Source organism: Perognathus longimembris, chromosome 20 (genome assembly GCF_023159225.1).
Source record: "Perognathus longimembris pacificus isolate PPM17 chromosome 20, ASM2315922v1, whole genome shotgun sequence".
NCBI lineage: Eukaryota > Metazoa > Chordata > Mammalia > Rodentia > Heteromyidae > Perognathus > Perognathus longimembris.
The window spans coordinates 6,720,565-6,745,158 of record NC_063180.1 but is presented as its reverse complement, the minus strand read 5'-3'; the positions used below and the strand labels follow the sequence as shown (position 1 = coordinate 6,745,158).

The window sequence follows — 24,594 nt, the reverse complement described above, 5'->3', positions numbered from 1 at the left end:
AGCAATCTGGGTGCTTTATTACTTGCTTCTTCATATCATTATGGTTGTGTTTACATTAGGAAATAGGAAACATGGGACTCTTTGATTTAGTAACTGCCTCTTTATATATGCTTTTGTTTTTCAGGGCAAAGAGCAGGAACACACATTTGTTTTTAGACTGGATCATCCAAAAGCATGCAAGCATTTGTGGAAATGTGCTGTGGAGCATCATGCCTTCTTCCGCCTCCGAGGACCTGTCCAAAAGGGTTCTCATCGCTCTGGATTTATTCGACTAGGATCACGGTTCCGATACAGGTTACTATTAAAAACTGTTTTCAATATCCTCCCTTCATTCTTACATACAGGTTACAGTGTAAATATTGGGTGGACTTTCTCATTTCAGATGTAGAAACCAAGGCATAGAAAAACAAAATGCTTTGCTATTGGACAAAAGTAAAAAGTGATATTATTTATTATAATATCTTGACAAGATGGAAGATCTTAGTAATTACTGATTTTAATCACTTTTAGCATATCAATGTAATAACCAGTGTTAATTTTTATCTTAACAGTAGTTCTGAGTTCTCTTATGTGCCATATAGAAAAAGGTTTTCTTCCGATGAGATACTAATCTGAATATTTGTGGTCTTTTATTAGCCTGATATTCTGTTAATCTTATAGAGTCCTGTTTTTCTTGCCATGTGTTAGAAATGTTTTTGTTCATGATACATCACAGTAGATGATTAGTTTTGAGATTTCAGCATGCCATGTGAATCAGTTAAAGAAGGAATGGTTAATACTAGTAATATGGCAAATCAAACATGAGGAATTCATGCAGGAGAGCTTCTATTTAAAATTTGGGGTCCATTTTTTTTAACAGAATTTAAATGGGAAACAAGCTGGGTAATAGTTTTTAAATTTTTTTCTGGAAGACTGGGTATATTGACTCCACCTATAATCCTAGCCACTTGGGAAGCTGAAATCATGAGGATCATAGTTCCAAACCAGCCTGGCCACAGAGTTCATAATCCTCATCTCAACCAACAAAAAGCTGGCCATGATAGGGCATGCTGGTTATTCCAGCCATGTAGGAAGCACAATAGTGGATTGTAGTCTAAGTTGTTTTGGATAATAAAAAACAAGACCCAATTCAGAAAATAACGAAAGTAAAAATAAAAATGATTGGGAATGTGTGGTTCAAGTGGTAGAGGCCCTGAGTTCAATAAAACCCCAAAAATATTTCTGCAAAATAATTCTGAAAAGCATATCAGAATTACTAAAAGTAACTAGAAGTTTTATACTGTACAGTGAGGACTTTGTATACAGAGTTCCATAGGAATATAGACATTTTGAAATTACTAAGCTTACTTAGTATGTTTATAAGTGATAGGCATGCTTAAGAAAGAAAAAAACCAAACCATCATTTGTTTCACTAAAGTCTCAAGAGCGAAAGAATGATGTGATGAAAAGAGACATTGCAATTATTAGTACTAGGTGTTAGTAGTATTTAGAATGACATTGAGGATGTTTCTTTGAAGGAGAATCTTGACATTCTTTTACTTACCTGTATCTAGCTACTATAGACCTCAGATTCTCTTATTCTTGTTATGTTTCATTTATTTTAGTGGGAAAACTGAGTATCAGACCACAAAAACCAATAAAGCAAGAAGATCAGCATCCTTTGAAAGAAGACCAAGCAAAAGATATTCTCGACGAACTCTACAAATGAAAGGTGAGTGCAACCCTGTTTCCAAGGTCTCTTCCTCAACAATTAATCACATATTGGTGATGTTTACTTGAGAGGCTCCTTATTCTAATTGACTCAAGTATTCTTATATAATACATGTTATAAACACAGGGAAAAATTGCCTGTAGTGAACTGAGTTTAAACTTTATATTAATCCTCATTCAGATGAGCATATTCTGAGATCATGTTCAGTTTTTATGTTAAATATTTTAGTGTGTCTTTAGAGTAAAATATTTTCTCATAATAAACTTCTTAGAGGTATTTGTTTGTTTGTTGGTCATGAGGCTTGAACTCTGGGCCTAGGTGCTCTTCCCTGAGCTCTGCTCTCCCTGAACTCTTCATCAGTTCAAGGCTAGCACTCTCCCACTTGAGCCATAGTGCCACTTCGAGTTTTCTTGGTGGTTAATTGGAGATAAGAGTCTCACAGACTTAACCTGCCCAGGCTGGCTTTGAACCACAATCCTCAGATTTCAGCCTTCTGAGTAGCTAAGATTACAAAAGTGAGCTACCGATGCTTGGCTAGAGTTTTTTTTTATATTAATAACGTGATGAATAATTTTGTTTTGTTTTTTGCCAGTCCTAGGGCTTGAACTCAGGGCCTGAGCACTGTCCCTGGCTCAAGGCTCGCACTCTACCACTTGTGGCACAGCACCCACTTCCAGCCTTTTCTGTGTATGTGGTGCTGAGGAGTCAACCCAGGGGTTCATGCATGCTAGGCGAGCACTCTGCCACTAAGCCACATTCCCAGTCCCTTGATGAATAAATTTTAAGTAAAAATTCATATTGTATTTTTATATTAAGAATGCCATTAGCTATGGTTTTAAGCTTAGTATGTATTAGATATTTCAAAATTCATTAATTTTACTTGTTATTTAAGATATTTCAATTATATAAGAAATAGCAATTTACCTTTGACAAATTAATCTTAAGTCTGGTTCTGAATCTGAGATTGTATTAAAATACAGATTGAGGGCTGGGGATATGGCCTAGTGGCAAGAGTGCCTGCCTCATATACATGAGGCCCTGGGTTCGATTCCCCAGCACCACATATACAGAAAATGGCCAGAAGTGGCGCTGTGGCTCAAGTGGCAGAGTGCTAGCCTTGAGCAAAAAGAAGCCAGGGACAGTGCTCAGGCCCTGAGTCCAAGCCCCAGGACTGGCCCAAAAAATAAATAAATAAATAAAATAAAATACAGATTGAACTTAAAAGTATATCCAGTGTCAGAGTCATCATCAGTTTTTCAAAAACAACCCTTGTGATCTGATGTTTGGGAGTATTTTTAAAAATTGTATTGGAAGGCTCTTTGCTATAATTCTGCCTACTCAGGAGACTGAGATCGGAGGATCAGAGTTCAAGGCTGTGCAGGAAGGTCCAGAAGACTCATCTCCAACCAACCACCAGAAAACAGGAAGTGGCTCTGTGGCTCAAAGTGGTAGAGGGCTAGCTTTGAGTGAAAAAGCCCAAGAATTGCACCCAGGCCCTGAGTTCAAGCCCCACAACCAACTAAAAAAAATGATTGGCATAAATGAATTATACAAGGAGTTTCATTATGATATTTATATATGTATGTATAATATGCTCTAGTCAGATTCACTCCATCAATATTACTATTTTTATATAGCGATACAAAGTTTCATTAACATGTCCATTTATGTGCCTAATGGACCTGATCAATGTCACTCCCTCCATTTTTAACTTCCCCATCTAGCCCATCCCCACCTACTTCCTAAATTTTCCTACGTCTGTTTTCTTGTGTAAAAAATGATACGCAGGGGCTGGGAATGTGGCTTAGTGGTAGAGTGGTTACCTAGCATGCACAAAGCCCTGGGTTTGATTCCTTAGCACCACATAAACAGAAGAAGCCAGAGTGGTGCTGTGGCTCAAGAGGTAGAGTGCTAGCCTTGGTTTAAAAAAAAAAAGAAAAAAGCCAAGGACAGTGCTCAGACACTGAGTCCAAGCCCCAGAACTGGCAAAAAGAAAAAAAAAATTGATAGCCAAGTGTGGGTAGCTCATGCCTGTAATCCTATCTACTCAGGAGGCTGAAATCTGAGGATTGATTGAGGTTCTGCTTCAGCCCCAGCAGGGAAGTCTCCAGTTATCCCCGCAAAAAAAGCTGGAAGTGGGGCTGGGAATGTGACCTAGGGGTAGAGTGCTTGCCTAGCATGCATAAAGCCCTGGGTTCGATTCCTCAGCACCACATATACAGATAAAGCCGGAAGTGGTGCTGTGGCTCAGAGTGATAGAGTGCTAGCCTTGAGAAAAAAAGGAGCTCAGGACAAACAGTATTCAGGCTCAGAGTTCAAATCTCAGGACTGACCAACAAATATGAGCATTCTGATGGTATTTGCCTACCATTCCTCTGTCATTTGTCCACCCTCCTTTCTCTTAGCCCCCATTGCAGTATTTTACTTTATTTTTTAATTCAGTAGTTGTACAAAGGAATTTGAATTCCAGAAGGCAGGTTATCAGTGCAATGTATGTTGACAGTGTCTCTCCTTCTGTCATTCTTCCAGTATATTTTTTTAATGATTTCTAATTATAATTTTTGATATGACTATAAATTAAAGGATAAGCCATTTGTGATGGATTACAATCCTGTGTTTTTTCTCTTCTGTTTCATTGACAATGATTCAAAATCAGTCAGCAAACTTCAGGAACCTTAAAGATAGTTCTGGCTTTTTGGTTTAGGGTATTTTTAGGTATTGGAACTATAATTTAAACTCAGAGTCTTGCTTGCTAGGCAAGTAACCTTAGCACTTGAGCCACACTCAAAGGGTTTTTTTTTACTTCAGAGTATTTTTAGTTTTTTAAAAAAACTTTTTGCTGCTATTGAACTCGTTTGATTTGTTCATCTGGCACTTTACCACTTCATCCACATTTCTTTCTCTTTTTCTTTCTTTTTTAGTTTTGTTTTTCAGATAAGTCTTAGTGTTTTTGTCCAGACCTCTCACTGGTTCTCCTGTTTCTGCCTCTCAAGTTGCTGGGGTTACAGATGTGCCTTAACCCCACTTAGTTTCAATAATTCTGTTTTTACAAAGATGTTTTATATTTAATTAGTTTGTTTGGAAAATGGAAATAATTGCTAGCACTAAATTTACTGGTATGAACTCCAGAACAGTTTTATAAAATGCAAGTTCTTAAACATATAGTTAGGAAGCATGTGTTTTATCTAACAATTAATAAGTTTTTTTTTCATAATTAGTGAAGCAGTTTCTTTTGTAGGATAAGACTAACATGATGTTTTTTTCTTCTGTTAGCAAGTGCCACAAAACCTGAAGTACTAAGGTACGTAATATTTTGCAACTTAGAACAGTTTTTGCAATTTATATAGGTGTGTAATTTATATTTAATGTCTAAAATTTAAAATTCCTTATCTTTAATGTATATAATAAATGCATATATTTTATATAGTTACAAAAAATAATGTTTCAGCAATTTATATAGTTGCTGTTATTAAGTAAACATCATTAAGGATCTGTTGTCCCAAGGCATTGGGAGACACTAGGGAACAAATAAACATAATGCCAGATAAAATTGACTAAGAAAATAAAACAGTTTGAAGAAGTATAACATTGAATGGATATGCTATTCATAATGAAAATGACGTTTGTTATTGATAAGTGACTGAGAATATAAAAATGAATAAATTTCAGGCACAAATAGTGGTTTGCACATAGGCAACTTTATTTATAGGACAAGTCCCATTTGGTAGTGGTGTATATAAGGTTTATTAAAGTAGATAGCTAATGAACCAGAATACCATGCGGTGTTCAGGCAGGAGAGAAAAGTTCATTCCTGAGCTGCTGGCCTGTGGCTGAGATGAAGCATGGTGGGAGAGAAGGGCTGAATCACCAGGCAGATTTGGATGTGACCTCAGAGAAGGGGGAGGTAACTGCTTCCAGGTGTGCCAGTTACCTCAGTAGTGCAAATAGTGGGCTGAGACTTAAATTGGCAGGGGAGCATCTGCATGGAGCCTTCCCTGGGGTAGAGCTTAACAGTATATAATCCTTCCTTATATATTGTTGAATTTGTGGTGTTGGTAGTTTTGTGTGTCTGTAGTCACAAAGATAATTGGGTCTATAATTTTCTTATATCTTTGTCCAATTTTGGTGTCAGGATGATACTGGCTTTACAGAATAAGTTAGTAAATAGGCCCTCCTCGTAATGTTTTAAGAAGAGTTTGTAAAGAATTGTTATTATTTCTTCCTTAACTCTGTGGTAGAATTCATGTTAAAACCGGCTAGCCTGGATTTTCTGTTAAGTTTTTAAATTCTTCATTTTATATATTAAATTTTATATAGGCTCAGGCCTGTAATCCTAGCTGTTCAGAGGCAGAGATCCGAGGATCATAGTTCAAAGCCAGCCCAGGCAGAAGTCCATGAGACTCATCTCCAATTAACTACCCCCCCTCAGCCCCCCAAAAAGCCAGAAGTGATGCTGTGGGTCAAGTGGTAGAGCACTAGCTTTGAACACAAAAGCAGCACCCAGGCCTTGAGTTCAAGTCCCAGGCCCAGCACCAAAAAAAACCCCCAACTATTTTGTTTATTTAATGAGTCATGCCTTTCTTGGCTGAAAGGGAGGCTGGGACAAAATATGAGAGCTTAAAATAAACATCTAGTAAAGTATAGAAAAGTAAACAAAATATTTAAGCAGTGATACATTGAAAAAATGAAGGCTTGTTTGCAGAATAACAGGCATTCCTCCAAGATGTCCTGAGATATGTTTTTTAATCAAAAAGTGAATATGAAAATATAGTATGTGTTTGATAATTAAAAGTTAATGTGTTTCTTCTGTTTGTTAGAAATGCCTTTTCCTCTGGACTAGGAAAAAGGATACTTAAATGCTGATAGCCTTGTTTTTGTTTTTTAAGAATAGTCATTTAGCCTCCCTCCCTTCCACCTTTGCCTCCTTTCTCTTTTCCTTTTCCAAGTTTGTTTTCATCTTTTATGTGCCTGCATTTGGGTCTTCAGATCCCTTTGCTCTATATTTACCTGTAAATAAAGTCTTATCCACCTTTTCTTTTTTCCAGAAAGTGATCAGACTCTCTGGCTTATTCTCCCTTGGATTCTCTTTTTCCTGTCTTTGGTCATGTTTGAGAAAGAATTTGGATGAAGGGCTGGGGATATGGCCTAGTGGCAAGAGTGCCTGCCTCATATACATGAGGCCCTGGGTTCGATTCTCCAGCACCACATATACAGAAAATGGCCAGAAGTGGCGCTGTGGCTCAAGTGGCAGAGTGCTAGCCTTGAGCAAAAAGAAGCCAGGGACAGTGCTCAGGCCCTGAGTACAAGCCCCAGGACTGGCCAAAAAAAAAAAAAAAAAAAAAGAATTTGGATGTAGGTATTTAGTTATCTGTCTGGAACCAGACAATGGAATTTAAAAAGATTCCCTCAAGCTCAACTAGTTACAGCAGTTCCAGTCTTTCACAGCAGCCAGATCAAGCAAACAAGGCAACAAACTATTAGGTTTTCTGTTTGCTGGGGGTAAGGGAAAATGATTTATAATCCAAACCACAAAACCACACTCCAGACCTGGCAGAAATGGTGTTCACAACTGTTTTTGTTACAAGACACTTAAACACTTGAACTCTGTATCCTCACCTGTCAGTCCTGACTAGTAAGTGGAGAGACTGAAGGAAGATGCCAGGGTTCACAGAGGAGTTAGGCTTTTTAATGGTTCATCCTTTGTTGGGGGCTTCAGAAAACTAGCACAGCCTCTATCCCCCAGGAAAGCAATGGCTAAGAATTAGTAACAAAGGGATACCAACAGTGCATAACTGTGTTTTTTGTTTGTTTGTTTGGGTTTTTTTTTTACTAATTAATCTCAGACTTCAGCTTCCTTGTCTATAAAATATAGGGGGATCATTCCCACCTTGCAGGATTGCTATGAAGACTGAATATGGTAATGTACATAAAGTACTTGATTTAATGCCAATATATCACATAGCAAACATCCATTACATTGTGTGTGTGTGTGTGTGTGTGTGTGTGTGTGTGTGTGTGTGTGTGTGTGTATTTCGTTATGGGAAATTGCATAGGAAGGACAGAATTTTACCCATCTGAAGTTCATTATGAAGTTCATAATCTAAGAGGAAGATATGGCCAAAATTTCACTCTTATGTGTTATATATATATATGGCAAGAATTTGATGGATATCTGTTGGATAAATAACTAAGTAACTCCTCAGTTCTGGTGGAAGATAGGACTCTTTCCCCAGGAATACTCAGAGAGAAATCTGACATATTATAATAATAGTTCAATCATATGATAATTCATACAACCAGTATTCTTTACTGGCTGTATAATGATATTATGTAACAAGACATGGCTTCTGCCTTTAAACACGCATAGTCTAGCACTTAGGAATTACATACAGCTAAATCCATGATGGTGGTAGAGTGACTGATCATTTGGGGTAAGGCAGTTTTCCAAGTCACTTCATTCTCAGGTTCAAATCTTTTTGCTCTCTGGCCATTACTAGTTTCTGATGATGTCTTTGTAGGTATGTTTACTTCTTAGGTAATAGAAACATGTGAGCAATGTCTGAGAAAAATGAGCATGTGTACAAAGCTTACCTGGATTTTAAATCTCCTTGGGGGCAAATGAATATTTTAGAGAATACACATTGTTCACACTGATCTGCCAACCCTTATTATTCACTGACTTCTCTGTGGGAGTAACCCTTCAGTCCATTATTCATTTACAAATAGTGCCTATGCAAAAATATGGGAAAAAACTCTTGTAAGCACTACCATTTCCTCAAACTCAGAATGTTAAATATCTGGAGGCAGAGGAATCTTTGAAGCTAGGTAGATTTGGGTTCAATTCTCAGCAGCTCTTATTTCTAGATGAATGACCCTAACCAAATTAACTTAAGCTCTGAGGCTTAGTTTCCTCTTAAGTTAAACAAAATAATAGAGCTGTACCAGAGACTGTTCATTCCTCAAATTCAGTCAGTCTTTTACCATAGTAATGGAATTTTTAGCTGACCATGAAGCCATACAGAATGGCTATGTACATAAATTTCAGTGAGACACCTAGTTATAAGTAGAAATGTGCTGACGAATATTGAGTCAGATACAGAAAATGTATGTATCTAGAAATACATACACACACATTACAAACATGAGTTAATTACAGTTTTTACAAACACTGTAAAAAATGACATACCACTTATAGATGAAGAATGCACAGCTCTTTAGGCTCCATCTAGATGAACTCTTTAGGTTTCATCTGGATGAGATAGATGGGAACACTCTTCTATCTCTTCTAAGACATAGTAGCTCTTTTATTGTCTTATTGTCTTATATTAAGCAAAGTAAGCCAGATCCAAACATTGGTTGCTTTGTTCCAATCATTTGTAGTAATTAGAATATTCATATAAATTTACAAGTTAACACTATATTATGATAATAGACAAAAAATTGCACTTGAACATGATAAATTAAACAGGACTCAAAGCATTCACACAATGAGACCAAAGGAGGATTTTCATAGGAAAGGATCAAAAAGGCTCAATAGCTCTGTGTATATGATCATATAAAATAATGTTTATCAAAATGAACTCCAAGAAATGGAAGCAAAGGTTTTTTCAATTTTGCTTCTCTTTTCTTTTTTTCTCCTTTGTTACTGTTTTTGATTTCTGTACCTTTTGTCTTGTATGCAAGTTTATTTGGGGGAGGCTAAGGAGGAGCACAGAAATGGTGGGACAAAGAGTAATACTCACTAGACACTATGTTGGAAATGAACTATGCAACTTGTGGGGGAGATGGATCAGAAAGGAAAAAACTGGGAGAAAGTGAGGAAAGAGGTGACACTGTTCAAAAAGAAATGTACTCATTACCTGTTATATGTAACTGTAGCCCCTCTGTACATCACCTTGACAATAAAAATTTTTAAAAATAAGTAAATAAAGAATAGCCACTAAAAGTAGGAAAAAAAAGAATAGGTTTTTAAGTGGCACATAGTGCATGCTTATGATCCTAGCTACTTGCTTATGATCTCAGGTATTTTGGAGGTAGAGGCAAGAGGATCAGGAATTTAAGGTCATTGTGGGTAAAGTTAGTGGGACCTTATCTCAAAAATAAAATATAAGGTGGGGGCATAGCTTAAGAGGCCTTCAGTTCAATCCCCAAGTATTGAGATGAGAAAAAAGAACAGGTTTTAGAAATGAAAGTTAGAGAAAGACCTAACTCTTTTGAAGGTTATTGAACACAACTAACAATGCTTGACAGACTTGGGCTGGGTCTGGTATGCACCATTCCACTCCTCCCTCCCTTGACCCTTGGCAGTTCTGTCCTCAGGAATGGTTTTGCTCTAGTGAACCATGAAAAAAAAAAAAAAACTTTCTGAAAGGTTACACTTACTTGACCTAGAAAGTTTCTTGACTTTGCATTCTGCAGTTTTGTAAAATACCTATTTGAATAATATATCTTTAAATTGCCTCATGCCAGTTATATCCTTGTACTATTTTATTTTCCAATTACTCCTTGTGAGCCTTGACTAATATATGCTGTACTAAGAGACAAAGAGGTAACATTTAAAAGGATATTTGATATTTGATATTTTTCTTTTCTTTTTTCCTAAACAAGAGGTGTTATCTAGACTGGCCCAGAACCCTGGGCTCAAGATACCCTCCTGCCTCAGCCTCCCACTGACTTAAATACTTGTACTACTGATACATTCCACCACTTCAGGATTCTAGTACCTTTTTTTTTTTTGGTGGTATGGGGGTTTGAACTGAGATTCTCATGCTTGCTAGGAAGATACTACATTTGAGCTACTCCCTTCTCCCTTGGCCCCCTTTTTTTTTGTTGTTGTTACTTTTTAGAATAACGTCACACAATCTTGTAGGGGGCTAGCCTTAGATGGAGATCCACCTACCTGTGACCTTCCACATATCTGGTATCACAAGTACATGCACCTTACCTGGCTTATTGATCGAAATGGAGTCCTGCCCAGTTTTTGCCAGGGCTAACATAAAATCTCAACCCTCCCAATTTATGCCTCCCAAGGTACTGTAATTACAGGTAAGAGGCACCAAGGCCTGCCCATTATGATAGCCTTAGTGGCAGTCTTGAAGACAGGTAATAGCTAAAGAAGTGGTAAAGAATGTCAGTTGAGTAGGGTGAGGAGATAAATAAGAGCAATTAGTTACTATAAATGATCCGTTAAAAAGAACATTAGAGTTGGGCCCTATTGGCTCACGCTTATAATCCTAGCTACTTTCTTTTTTTTTTTTTTTTTTTTTTTTGGCCAGTCCTGGGCCTTGGACTCAGGGCCTGAGCACTGTCCCTGGCTTCTTCCCGCTCAAGGCTAGCACTCTGCCACTTGAGCCACAGCGCCGCTTCTGGCCGTTTTCTGTATATGTGGTGCTGGGGAATCGAACCTAGGGCCTCGTGTATCCGAGGCAGGCACTCTTGCCACTAGGCTACATCCCCAGCCCCTAGCTACTCTTAAGGCTGAGATATGAGGATCAAGGTTCAAAGCCAGTCCAGGTAGACAAACCTGAGAGATTTACCTCTAACCAACAAAGCCCTGGAACTAGAATCGTGGCTCAAGTGGTAGAGCATCAGCCATGAGGGAAAAGGCCAAGTGAGAACACAAGGCTCAGAGTTCAAGCCCCAATTCTTTCATATTCCTGAAAGGAAAAGAATATGTTGGAGACCTTGTTTCTACATTTCAAATTATTTGAAAACTAGATTAATGTGATTTAGTTAACATAACTTATAATAAAGTACTTTTTTGCATGTAATCCATATTTTGTTTGTCACTTTCTAAAGTTATTCCTAGTTAAAGGAAAACCAGTCACATGGCTAGTGGCTCATGCCTATAATCCTAGCCACTCATGCACTGACATCTGAGAATCATGGTTTGAAGCCGGTGAGGGCAGAAAAATCCTATGATACTCCAATTATCCTCTCAAAAACTGGAAGTGGTATTGTGGCTCTAGAGTTATCCTTGAGCAAAAGGCTCAAGGACATTGCCTAGGCCTTGACTTCAAGCCTCATGGCCATTTAAAAAAAAAAAAGGAGAACCATCAGAGAGTAACAAAAGGACCATGGACTGATGAGAATGCTGGATGAGATTTCATTAATGTTCAGAAACATAAGTTATATACCAGCCTACTGTATTCTGGGAAGAGCAACATTGTGTGTAGAAATTGTGTCTGGCAGGTACATTTTTTGCATTTGACCTGTAGATGGTCTAAACAATTATGTTTATCAGTTGTGAGGCTTGAACTCTGGACCTGGGTGCTCTCCCTGAGTTCTTCAGCTCAATGCTAGCGCTCTACCACTTGAGCCACAACACCACTCCCAGTTTTCTGGTGGTTAATTGGAGATAAGACTTTCACAGACTTCTGCCCAGACTGTCTTTGAACCACCAGGATCCTCAGATCTCAGCCTCCTGAGTGGTTAGGATTACATGCATGAGTCACTGGCGGCTAAACAGTTTTTATTGTTGTTGCCAATCCTGGGGCTTGAACTCGAGGCCTGGGTGCTGTCCCTGGCCTTTTTGTGCTTAAGGCTAGTATTCTTTTTTTTTTTTTTTGTAAGTTCATATATTCATTTTGCATTAGGCATTGCAATATCATGTTCTAGAGAGGCAGCCTGATGTTAATCTATAACCTTTACTTGGAATTTGCATTTCTGTAAGGGGCATAGAGGAGTAATAACAGCCCAGAAATGTCTCTGATCTCTCATCATGGTAGCTGGTGGAAGTGCACATTTTCTTTTTTTTTTTATATTTTATTTATTAAAATTTTTGACAAGGTGTCGTGCAAAAGGGGTACAGTTACATAGTAGGGCAGTGTGTATATTTCTTGTGATATCTTATACCCTGTTTTTCTTTCCCTTCCCTAGGTCAGGTAGACATATATACAATATACAATGTATCAAGAACATATACAGTAGCCATGTGGCCACGCCCAAGAAAGTTCGCCTAGGGCTTTAAATGTAATGTCGATATTAGACAATATGTCGACAGTAGTCTTATATGAACGTACATACATAGCTTTTGAGATATTGTATTCCCCTGAGAGGTCAATTTTTGACCTTTATATGTTGAGTAATTGTTTGGTTTTAGTAACATACTGTTGGGTCGCTGCCCCAATCCTGTGGGGAATACTATTTGACAAGCAGTTTTTGGTTTCACAGACTTGGTCTCTACTGTCTCTCCGTCTCCCTTTGTTAACAGTCATATATCAGGGAGATCATGCCCCTTTGTTTTCTGTGTTCTAGGCTTGTCTCGCTCAACATTATTTGTTCGAGTTCTGACCATTTCCCTGCGAATAACAATATTTCACCATTCCTAATTGCTATGTAGTATTCCATTGGGTATAGGTACCATATTTTTTGGATCCATTCATCTGTGGAGGGCATCTGGGTTGTTTCCATATTTTGGCTATTGTGAATTGTGCTGCGATAAACATGGAAGTACAAGTGTCTTTTTGGTATCTTGGGGTTTGCTGTTTAGGATAGATGCCTAGGAGTGGTATGGCTGGGTCATAGGGTAGGTCTATATTGAGCTTTTTGAGAAAGCTCCATACTGTTCTCCAAAGTGGTTGTACTAATTTGCACTCCCACCAACAATGGAGAATGGTTCCTCTTTCCCTGCACCCCCTCCAGCATTTGTTGTTGCCTGAGTTCAGAGTATAGGTGCCTGACTTTTTAACGTTTTAAAAAACACGTTTTACCTTCTTTTTAGCTGAGTGCCAGTGCCTCACACCTGTAATCCTAGCTATTCAGGAGGCTGAGGATTGTGGTTCAAAGCCAGCCCGGCCAGAAAAGTTTCTGAGACAAGAATCTTAGCTCTGATTAACACCAGAAAACCAGAAGTGGCACCATGATGGCTCAAGTGGTAGAATGCTAATATTAAGCTGAAGAGCTCAGGGAGAGCGCCCAGGCCCAAAGTAAGCACCACAACCAACAAAAACAATAACAAAAAGTTTTATCTTTTTGTAATTTATTTGATGGTATCACTGAAGTACAGGGTTATTAATCTAGTTTGATGTAGAGAAAATGAGATTCTTGGAAGTGGCACTGTGGCTCAAGCAGTAGAGCACTAGCCTTCAGCACAAAGAGGCTCCAAGACAGTGCCCAGGCCCTGAGTTCAAGCCCCACCAACAACAAAAGAAAAAAAGAAGAAAGAAATTTTTTTTGTTTTAAACACTACATATATTTAAACTTCAGTCACTTTTACTTCAAATAAAATGGTCTTGTAAAAACCATTAAGATAGTTTCAGTGACAAAGCATAATTCCCTGTTTCTTATGTTAATTACATAAAACTGAGTGCTTCAAGTGCATATTGTGAATAAAAACAGAGTGGCTAAAGTGTTCAGTTTTAATAAATTAAGTCATATTAAGAGTCTCCTAAAAACCAAGATATTTTATATTTTTCTGAAGGTCTAGAAGAGAAAATTTATCTGGAAGGCTCCAAACAGAAAGAAATGATAAGGAAAAGGATATGTTAGTCACCTCAATTCGATCCAGGCATTCTGTATACTTGTATTGAATGCAGGAATTCCTTGCATTGTTAGATATGGAAACTAAGGCTTCATGTGTATTAGTCAAGTACTTTACCATTGAGTTACACCCTTAGTCCTGCATTTGTTGAACTACCATAATGTATCCTATTAATATGTATAACTATGTGTTAATAAAAATAAATAGAAAAGAAATAAGCTAATCATTTCATCAAGGTATGCTGATTAGGTAAACAGTAGTAGATTTTTGTATTACTTTTCTTTGTATTTTCCTAATATTAACTTACTCCTCCTAATAGTCTGATGCAAATAAGGAACCTGAAGTGCACAGACCAAAGTTAGTGATGCAATTTAGGCTTGATGTTTTGTGGTTTGTTTCGTTTTGAATACTGAGGAACAAACCCAAGCTTTTGTGCATAGGTGCTAAGTAAACTACCACTGGACCATATATCCAGTCACAGCACTTTGATTTAACTACAGATAATAATGTAAGTTCTGATGACCCAACTTGTAATTGAAACATAGTTTATAAAAGTAGGATGTATGGGCTGGGAATATGGCCTAGTGGCAAGAGAGCTCGCCTCGTATACATGAAGTCCTGGGTTCGATTCTCCAGCACCACATATCTAGAAAACGGCCAGAAGTGGCACTGTGGCTCAAGTGGCAGAGTGCTAGCCTTGAGCACAAAAGGAAGCCAGGGACAGTGCTCAGGCCCTGAGTCCAAGCCCCAGGACTGGCCAAAAAATAAAAGTAGGATGTAAATAGTTTGATATTGTAGCAAGATCTACTCAATCTTGAGTTCTTAATTGATTGGCTTTTATATTCAGATAGTTCTAGTTAATGTTTTTGTTGTTGTTAAATTTTATTATTTAGTTGTACAAAGAGGTTGCAATTCCTAAGTTAGACTGTGAGTACAATGCATCTTGATCAGTGATAACATTTCCAGTATTTTCCCTCATTTTTCTCCCTCCCATCCATACCTTCAAGTTACATAGTTCAGTTTTTACATAGAGTACATTGAATTTAGTGACTGTATTTGTTTACCCACCACCCCATTTGTATGCTCCCATTACCTTCATTTTCTACAACATAATGCTGCCATTAAATCTGTAGATTGTTTTCATTTGGTTTGGTTTGGAGATTATAATTGAATCTAGGTCCTTGTACATGGTAGAGGCAAGCACTCTACAACCTCAGCTATGCCCCTAGCCCATCATCTTTATATAATATTGGTTTTTCTCTCACTCCCTCTGAAAGCCGTTCTCAGATTTTATATCTGTTTGAGATGATTTGCCTGTTTCTCTTTATTAGAATGACATCCTGGATAGATAAAATATTTTTGATATTACTACTCTATGCCAATCACTCTTAACACTAGCTATAATTGGAGTGCCTGCAGTATTCTTCATTAAATCTGTAGATTATTTTTTTACTTTCAGTTAATTTTCTTTTTCTTTTTCTTTTTCTTTTTCTTTCTTTTTTTTTTTTGCTAGTCCTGGGGCTTGGGCTGAGTGCCTAGATACTATCCCTGAGCTTTTTTGCTCAAGGCTAGTGCTGTGCCACATTGAGCTACAGCCACATTTCATTGTTCTGGCAGTTAATGGAGCTAAGAGTCTCATGGACTTTCTTGCCCAGGCTACCTTCAAACCATGATCCTCAAATCTCAGTCTCCTAAGTAGCTAAGATTATAAGCATGAGCCACCAGCACTGGCTTCAATTAATTAAATTTCTTTATAATATTTACTGTTTCTCTTTTCTGTAGTAATTTAATTCTTCACAGATATCAGTTGTTCTTATGTTTGAATATTTCAGTTCATGTTGAAGTTTTTTATTTTGGTATTGTAAAGGTGATATATAGAAGGGTAACAGTTATATAAGTCAGGTAAGGAGCACATTTCTTTTTGCATGTTACCTCATCCCTCACTCTGTGCTAGAATTTTTTTTTTTTTTCCTTTTAGCCAGTCCAGGGCTTGAACTGGGCCTGGGCACTGTCCCTGAACAACTTCTTCTTTTTTTTTTTTTTGGCCAGTACTGGGGCTGGGGCTTGAACTCAGGGCCTGATCACTGTCCCTGAACTTCTTTTGCTCAAGGCTAGCACTCTACCACTTGAGCCACAGCACCACTTTTGGCCTTCTCTGTGTATGTGGTACTGAGGAATTGAACCCAGCGCTTCATGCATGTTAGGCAAGCACTCTACCACTAAGCCACATTCCCAGCCTTAGAATATTTTTAAGTTATCTTGAGGTAGTTGTATGAAGGAGTTACTATTTAATATGTCAGAATAAAGTCAATTTTTTCTTCCTTATCTTGATATAATGTCTCATCTTTAAATTTTTATTTCACTGAATGTTGTTTTTTGCTGTTTTGTAGTTTATTTAGTTGATTATAGCTTGAGTGTTTTTAATTTGAGGATGGGTATTTGAATAAATGTCACTTAAACTAGATATTTAAAAATAAATTTGTGGGGCTGAGAATGTGGCTTAGTGGTAGAGTGCTCGCCTAGCATGCCTGAAGCCCTGGGCTCGATTCCTCAGCACCACATACACAGAAAAAACTGAGAGTGGGAACTGTGGTTCAAATAGTAGAGTATTAGCCTTGAGCACACAGGCCCTAAATTCAAGCCCAGGACTGGCACCATATAGATAGGTAGGTAGGTGGATGGATGGATGGATGGATGGATGGATGGATAGATAATCTGTCATTTGGAGAGGCTATCTATAGAGATTTCTAACTTTAAGTTCATACTGAAAAGCTTTTTTAAAGAATAAAATGCTGGGGGAGGGAAGATGGGATAAAAACGAGGACGGGGTAACAAGTATGACAAGAAAAATACTCACTACCTACGTAAGCAACTGTAACCCCTCTCTGTACATCACCTTATCAATAAAATTAAATTTAAAAACATAAAATTAAAAAAAAGAATAGTTCTATTCGTAAGGAAATGGAAGGACTTGGAAAAAGTTATACTAAGTGAAGTGAGCCAGACCCAAAGAAACATAGACTCTATGGTTTCGCTCATAGAGAATAATTAGCACAGGTTTAGGCTAGTTGCAGCAGAGAATCACAAGAGCCTAATAGCTATGCCCTTATGAGCACATAAGATGATGCTAAGTGAAATGAACTCCATGTTTATGGAAATGAATGTTATATCACTGTTGTAAGTACTTTCAACATGCCATGTGAAACCATAGCTTTTTTTTGTTGATGATCCTCTTGTATCCCCTTCCTGTGGTTGTCCCTGTGCTATCACTGTATCTCATCTGAGTACCCTGGACACTGTATATACTGGTATTAGAACGAGGGAAGGGAAAGGGAATATCAAAGTCGAGAGACAAAGGATAAAAAGACAAACGACTCCCAAAGTAATACTTAGAAAACCATTTGCTGTAAACCAACTGAACAACTCATGGGAGGAGAGGGAAAGGGGGAGGGGAGTGGGGGAAATAAGGGAGGAGGTAACAAATTGTACAAGAAATGTACCCACTGCCTTATGTATGAAACTGTAACCCCTCTGTACATCACTTTGACAATAAATAATTGTTCAGAAAAAAAATAATCAGCAAAAATAAATGAACAAAATGCTGATCTATTGGAAAATCTTGAGTGGTACTAATAGGTAAAAGAAGTTACAGGTAAGTTTGTGCTGGATATTTTTAATTCAAGGAGGTTTTTGGTGATGGTCTCTTTTGTTGTCTTTATCCAATGAATAAACATGATCAGTAGTAAGTATCCAAAGCACAATAAAATATATGTATATGGAAACATCAGATGAGCAGCCTACTGAAAACCAACTGTCTATAAGAGTAAGTATTTTCTGGCATCTGACATTCTTAGTTTTGGATGCCAGAAGTATATTTTTTTTCCCTTTATTTGAAATCAAATGTTCTTCGATGTTGCTGTGTAATATTTTTTTTTATAACACAATATTTTACAACATAATATTTTATGGTTTTCTCCTGTTACAGTGCTCACAATAATGTTTCAGCGCAGAGTAATAACTCCCAACAGGTAAGATAAGACTAAGCTTCTAAATAATGAATAGATGAGGTAGTTAGTAAACTGGAGTAGCATTAATTGGAATTTCAGTGGTATAACTTTACACAGGTTTTTGCATTTTCTTGTCATTATCCTTAAGTAATGTCTAACTCCTTTTTCTTGCTATCCATAAGATATAAATAGAACCGATAATCTGTAAATACAAGAAAATAAAGCATCAATAAGTAGTAAAGTTATCTATTTCTAAGGTAATATGCAAAATTCAAACATTTATCACATTTGTTCACAATGTAGACAATATTCCATTTTAGTATTCTATTTGATGATGTTGTATTTGATTAAAAGTATTTTTTTTGTTGTTTTTTTTTTTTGCCAGTCCTGGGCCTGGGACTCAGGGCCTGAGCACTGTCCCTGGCTTCTTTTTGCTCAAGGCTAGCACTCTGCCACTTGAGCCACAGTGCCACTTCTGGCCATTTTCTGTATATGTGGTGCTGGGGAATTGAACCGAGGACTTCATGTATATGAGGCAAGCGCTCTTGCCACTAGGCCATATCCCCAGCCCCTAGTATTTTTGATTGTTGGTATTCTATTTGACCTTTTATTTAAGCAAAATAAGTGAATTTTATTTTTGTCCAAAGGCTTGGGGTATACAATCTCCTGTGCCTGTGATTCCTTCCACATCCTCTGGTCCTGTGCTGGTAGAGATAGAGAATCTTCCACAGAATTCTGGAACAGACCAACACGACAGGAAATGGTTTGTTAGCTCCTTAAGAATAATTGCTTGCTTAATTCTAAATCTTATGAGTACTATAAATATGATTGAAAACAAATTATCCATATTTGCGAGCTGAGAAGATTACTACTGAGCAGTCATGGGGGATGAGGAAAATGAGATATGTGGAGGAAGAAGGGAGTAGACTTGTCTAAATGGAGAACATGAGACAGCTGTCTTTGTTTAGATTAATATGATCTGGGAGTAGTAAGTGATTCTCTGTTGAAAATTATCTTCCTTGTAATAACTAGAGCCGTTTACCAGATCAAGAAAATATGCTTATTTTATTCCATACATGTGTTGTTCCTCATTAAAGACTATTATGCCAAAAGCAAATATCATTAGTTCAGTAAAGTAAATCATAAAATATTACACTTCTTTTGAGATTGTGACAAAATCTGATGACAGTTAATATGTTTAATTCATTTATGTTACTAGTGTCTTTTTCTAGATGAATGGTAAATGCACAAATATGGATACTTTGTGGGTGGTTGTAATCACGTGGGTTCATCCTTTTCCAGAGTAATGTATGTGGCTTGGAGAAGGGCTCCTTGGGAATTAATTGACTGCATTGTATGTTTGGTGCATCTGCCTATTCAACTTTTGTGTCTGTTTATTAAATGAACATTGATAATTCATAGGATTTTTTTTCTTTTTCTTTTGCTCTTAGTTTGTTTAATACCTGAAATCTAATGAGTTTGTGTGGTGATTTCAAGGTTTGGGTCAGCTTTCTGTGCAACCAGTTCTTCCTCATGGTGGTGGGTCAACAGTGGTTGGTGATTATTTTCAGTCTTTGCTACATAGTTTTTTTTCACTGTTATTGTTGGCTTAACTAACTGCAGGATGCTTTGCTTTTGATGTTTGGGCATGGTTTTACTTCAGTTCCCAATAACATGAGTCTAAGATTCAAAGGAGGGATTCCCCACCATTTTGTCATTTAAAATTTTCCTGTATAAGATGGGAATGTGGTGGGAGTACATTGTGTGTGGGTGTGGGGGTGTGTGCATGTGCATGCACACACACGTACACACATGCATACGTACTTCAAGTATAACAAGTGACCAGTGTCAAGTTTTAGTCTAAGTCTAGAAGAGTTTCTTCAACTTCTTATTGAACACACAGCTCCTGTAAGCAGCTATGCTTCATCTTCTTTTTTTTTTTTTTTTTTTTTTTTTGCCAGTCCTGGGGCTTGGACCCTGGGCCTGAGCACTGTCCCTGGCTTCTTTTTGCTCAAAGCTAGCACTCTGCCACTTGAGCCACAGCGCCACTTCTGGCCATTTTCTGTATATGTGGTGCTGGGGAATTGAACCCAGGGCCTCATGTATATGAGGCAAGCACTCTTGCCACTAAGCCATATCCCCAGCCCTTCATCTTCTTAATGTTACCCAAATGTCCTTTTGACATGGGCAAATAATATTTCATTTGTAAAAAAAGATGTTAATATATACTTTTTTTTGTGGGGTTTTTTTGGCCAGTCCTGGGCCTTGGACTCAGCGCCTGAGCACTGTCCCTGGCTTCTTCCCACTCAAGGCTAGCACTCTGCCACCTGAGCCACAACACCCCTGCTGGCCGTTTTCCATATATGTGGTGCTGGGGAATCGAACCAAGAGCTTCATGTGTAGGAGGCACGCGCTCTTGCCACTAGGCCATATTCCCAGCCCCTATATACTTGTTTTTTATTTTAATATGGAATGGGAATCTGGGTAGTTTGTTACATAAATCTTCATTGAATTTTTCCATTGTAATGAAGTACATATTCAAAGCTATATAGTTTTTTCAGTTCCTTTGATGCAGTTTTTAGAGTATTTAATTTGATTTACATTTCAAGAATAATTAAAAGCTTGGAGCTGTGTGTCCTCCTTGCCTTGTGTGTTTGGGCTGAGTCCTCCTTTACTGAATGAAGTAGAGTGGTGTTCCTTACGGATGAGCCACAATGTTCACATGGCATGGAACTGAGCATCGAGCTGGCATGTCTAGAAGCTAATGGATTTTCCCACCTTAACTTAAAATGCATTCTACATCTTATTCTTTGTTTCTGCATGCTTTGATTTAAAAACATACATAACAGTCCTCCTGTATCAGTAACTGAGAATTTATCACCTTTTGAGAAAAAAATTTGTGAAAGTTAAGCACATAAATCATTTATAGGCAAGCTGGACACAGTGATGCATGTTTGCTTTCCCAGCTACTTGAGTATCTGAGGCAAGAGAAACTCCTGAGCCTAGGAATTATAAGCCAGTCTGAGCAATCTAGTGAAACCTTGTCTCAAAAACATTTAAGACGGGCTGGGGATATGGCCTAGTGGCAAGAGTGCTTGCCTCGTATATATGAGGCCCTGGGTTCAATTCCCCAACACCACATATACAGAAAATGGCCAGAAGTGGCGCTGTGGCTCAAGTGGCAGAGTGCTAGCCTTGAGCAAAACAGAAGCCAGGGACAGTGCTCAGGCCCTGAGTCCAAGCCCCAGGACTGGCAAAAAAAAAAACAAAAACAAAACAAAAACACATTTAAGACAAAATACTCCTGTAATTATACATGAGAGGCAGATGTAAGAGGATCACAAGTTTGAACCTTGACTTGCATAGTGAGGTCTGTCTCAAAAAAGACGAAAACAAAACAATTTAGAAATCTTAGTTTTCTAAAATTTCAGACACATTGTATTGAGGGCAGTGAATTTTGTAGATTAGGTCTGATTAACAAGCTGTATTTCATTTGAAGGAAAAGTCATTTTGTTGTTTAAAAACAAAACTGTCTGCATTTGTTTTGAAAAATCGATTTCAGTTTTCCTAAAGCTTTTGAAAAAGGTTGAAAATTGATACTGAGAGCCCTGTGTGGTAGCACAAAGCTGTAGGCACTCAGAAGGTAGACCTCAGCCCAACCAAGAAGCCATCTGTACAGATGCACATCTGTAATCCAACTACTCAGGCAACATAGGCAGGAGATCTGATGACAGAAAAAAAAAAATCAAGACCTGTCTAAAAGAAAACTAAATGCCAAAAAAAGGACTGAGGATCTTTTTCAGACATTGTTTTGTTTGTAGTTATTTGAATTATACACTAAACATTTTGCCATGCCATAAAACTTTGATATGCTGAACTTTCACAGATGTTTTCTTTCTACTGGAAAACTTTGACCACTTTTAACCAAAAACTGCATGTGTCCATTTCACTCTTCCAGTTCAGTAGCACGGTGCTAAAAGGCATCTGTTACGCTTGAACAGCTTCTTGGAGGGGGCTTATAATCTCCTCATATCCTCTTGAGTTATAAAATTACTTGACCTCTGAGAACAGAAGATTTTCTTTTAATGTTCTTCTGAATTACGTCTTCTGAATTTCAGTTTTTTGAAATCACTTGATTTGGGAGATAGTTTTCATACAATATCAGTTTCCATTTGCTTTTGTCCCTTTATAGTTCTTTCAAATATTTGAACTAAGTAATTATGAATACTTTCCTTTAAAAGATTAATATATGTTCTTTTCATTAATACCTCAAACATGATTTCTACCTTAGATAGTGACATCAGGGACAGATACTAAGTGTCTTGCTAACTAATGACATTTCTTTATTAATTAATTCATTCACTTAATAGACTTTCATTACACATATTTCCATACTGGCATTTTGATTTACATGTAACCTTACTCCCTCTTTGTAATTCTTGAATGTTATTGCATGGAATCAGTATTGGCAAAACACTGAGCAGTGGTGCATGCTAGTCACATTGCCTTTCTCCTTTATTACCTCTTACACATCCATTTTCTCCTTTTCCTATTGACTAACTGTGCTCCCCTCCCACTCCCCAACCATCCAGGCTCCCAGCTGCCAGTGACCGTTGTCAACGTGGTGGAAACCAGTGGAACACAAGGGCCTTGCCCCCACCCCATGCTGCACATAGAAACTACACTGACTTTGTACTTGAGCACAATGTGAAGAATGCAGGAGTCCATCATGATGTTCATTTCCCTGGCCATGCAGCCATGACCGAGATATGAGTTATTAAGCCTCTAGGCCTTGGGACTCTATTATCCAAGTTGATGATATATGTTTTCTGGTGTTTATAAAGAATCAATCACATTTGGAACATAGTTCTGTTTGAGATTCACTCCTGTGGGAAGAGGATCTGAAGAAGCTGTATACCATCACTGACAATAGTTGTTGCTCTTTTGAAAGAGTGTGCATATTACCATGATTTTAGCATGTTAACATCACTCAGAATATCTCAGGAGCTTTGTATTTATGACAAACTATCAATCGAGTACATAACATTACAAATATATTAAAGTTTAAAGAATAATACACTAAAAGCACACCAAAAAAGAAGTATGTTCAGTCGTGATGCATCAGCCTTTCACGATATTATAATAATTGTTCTTATACATTGTTTTAATTTCTAAACTGATCTGTGCCCTAATTTCATTTAAGTGCCTAAAGTTTAATTAATTAAAATTTTAATATATATTTACTTTTTAATAAGTACAGATATTAAGACAGGTCTAGAAATCATAGTAGCATTATTAATATAGAGAGGTAAATCTGAATACTTTGGCTAACTGAATGGCTCCATACCACTGAATGGTTATACCAAATGAGAACTATTTATTTCGTCTGTCTTTTTAACAATAATCTCTTTTCTCTTTCATTGCATATAGCCAATAGGTTACCCAGGTTTTCAACAGCCTCATACATAGTCTGGCCTTATAACCTTTAAAATAAAGTTTTGGAGTCAAACCATATAATTTTTAGATAATTGGATATATGTTACTATTTGGGTTCCTTTTGAACTTTGGAATATAATTATTCAAACTCTTTGGGTTAATTTGTAGAGGAAGATTATTAGCTGGAAAAGGTACATTTCTTATGGAATAGGAGTGATTCAAGGGAAGCGTTTCTTTTATAGTTTTTTCAAACTTTGGAAAAACTGAAAATATTAAATAAGGTAAATAGAAATTTGGTGATGTTTTCTATTTTGAGATTTCATAATACTTCAAGATAAGTAAGCTTCATTGCAAACTTCCTAACCTGTTTAGCACATCTTGCTTACCTCAGATGGATTTTATCTCCCACAAATCTTCTCTGTGAGACAGCAGTAAACAGTCCTTTCATTTGGATGGTCTGTTGCAAATATAATGCATCTTGTTAGTAGAAGACTAGTAAGTACAACAGAGTAATATTTAGGATATAAATTTATAAGTTTCAGTCTGAGTTTATCATTATTCTACCTAAGAGGATGGGTGCTCAAAGTATTTTTTAGCACATACTGAATCTGAACAGATCTATATATTTGTTGTTGTTGTTGTTTTCTGCCAGTCCTGGGGCTTGGGACTCAGGGCCTAAGCACTGTCCCTGGCGTCTTTTTGCTCAAGGCACCACTTGAGTCACAGCGCCACTTGTGGCCTTTTCTGTTTATGTGGTTCTGAGGAATCGAACCCAGTGTTTCATGCATGCTTGGCAAGCACTCTACCACCAAGCTACATTCCCGGCCCCAGATCTATATCTTAAATTGCCCAGTTCCTAACCTTTAAGTTCATTATGATTTAGTGTGTTAAAAATGGCACTACTGTATGATCCTCAGAATTGCTTTAGACTTTGCATAGCTTGCATTTTGTTTTCATTG

The 24,594-nt window shown here is 37.5% G+C and overlaps 1 protein-coding gene across 2 annotated transcripts in view; it reads left to right on the top strand.

Annotated features, from left to right (window-relative positions):
• Epb41l5 (erythrocyte membrane protein band 4.1 like 5) overlaps positions 1-24,594 on the top strand; it is a 140,934-nt gene that overhangs the window by 53,275 nt on the left and 63,065 nt on the right. The window contains exons 12-17 of one of the 2 annotated variants that reach the window (XM_048329815.1): positions 125-294; positions 1,605-1,711; positions 4,985-5,012; positions 18,178-18,220; positions 18,847-18,962; positions 22,792-23,442. In XM_048329815.1, coding sequence (XP_048185772.1) covers positions 125-294; positions 1,605-1,711; positions 4,985-5,012; positions 18,178-18,220; positions 18,847-18,962; positions 22,792-22,972 — 645 coding nt within the window. In that variant the 3' untranslated portion in view covers positions 22,973-23,442. Of the gene's footprint in view, positions 1-124; positions 295-1,604; positions 1,712-4,984; positions 5,013-18,177; positions 18,221-18,846; positions 18,963-22,791; positions 23,443-24,594 lie in introns of those variants that run through there. The other variant, XM_048329814.1, reaches the window with a different exon arrangement.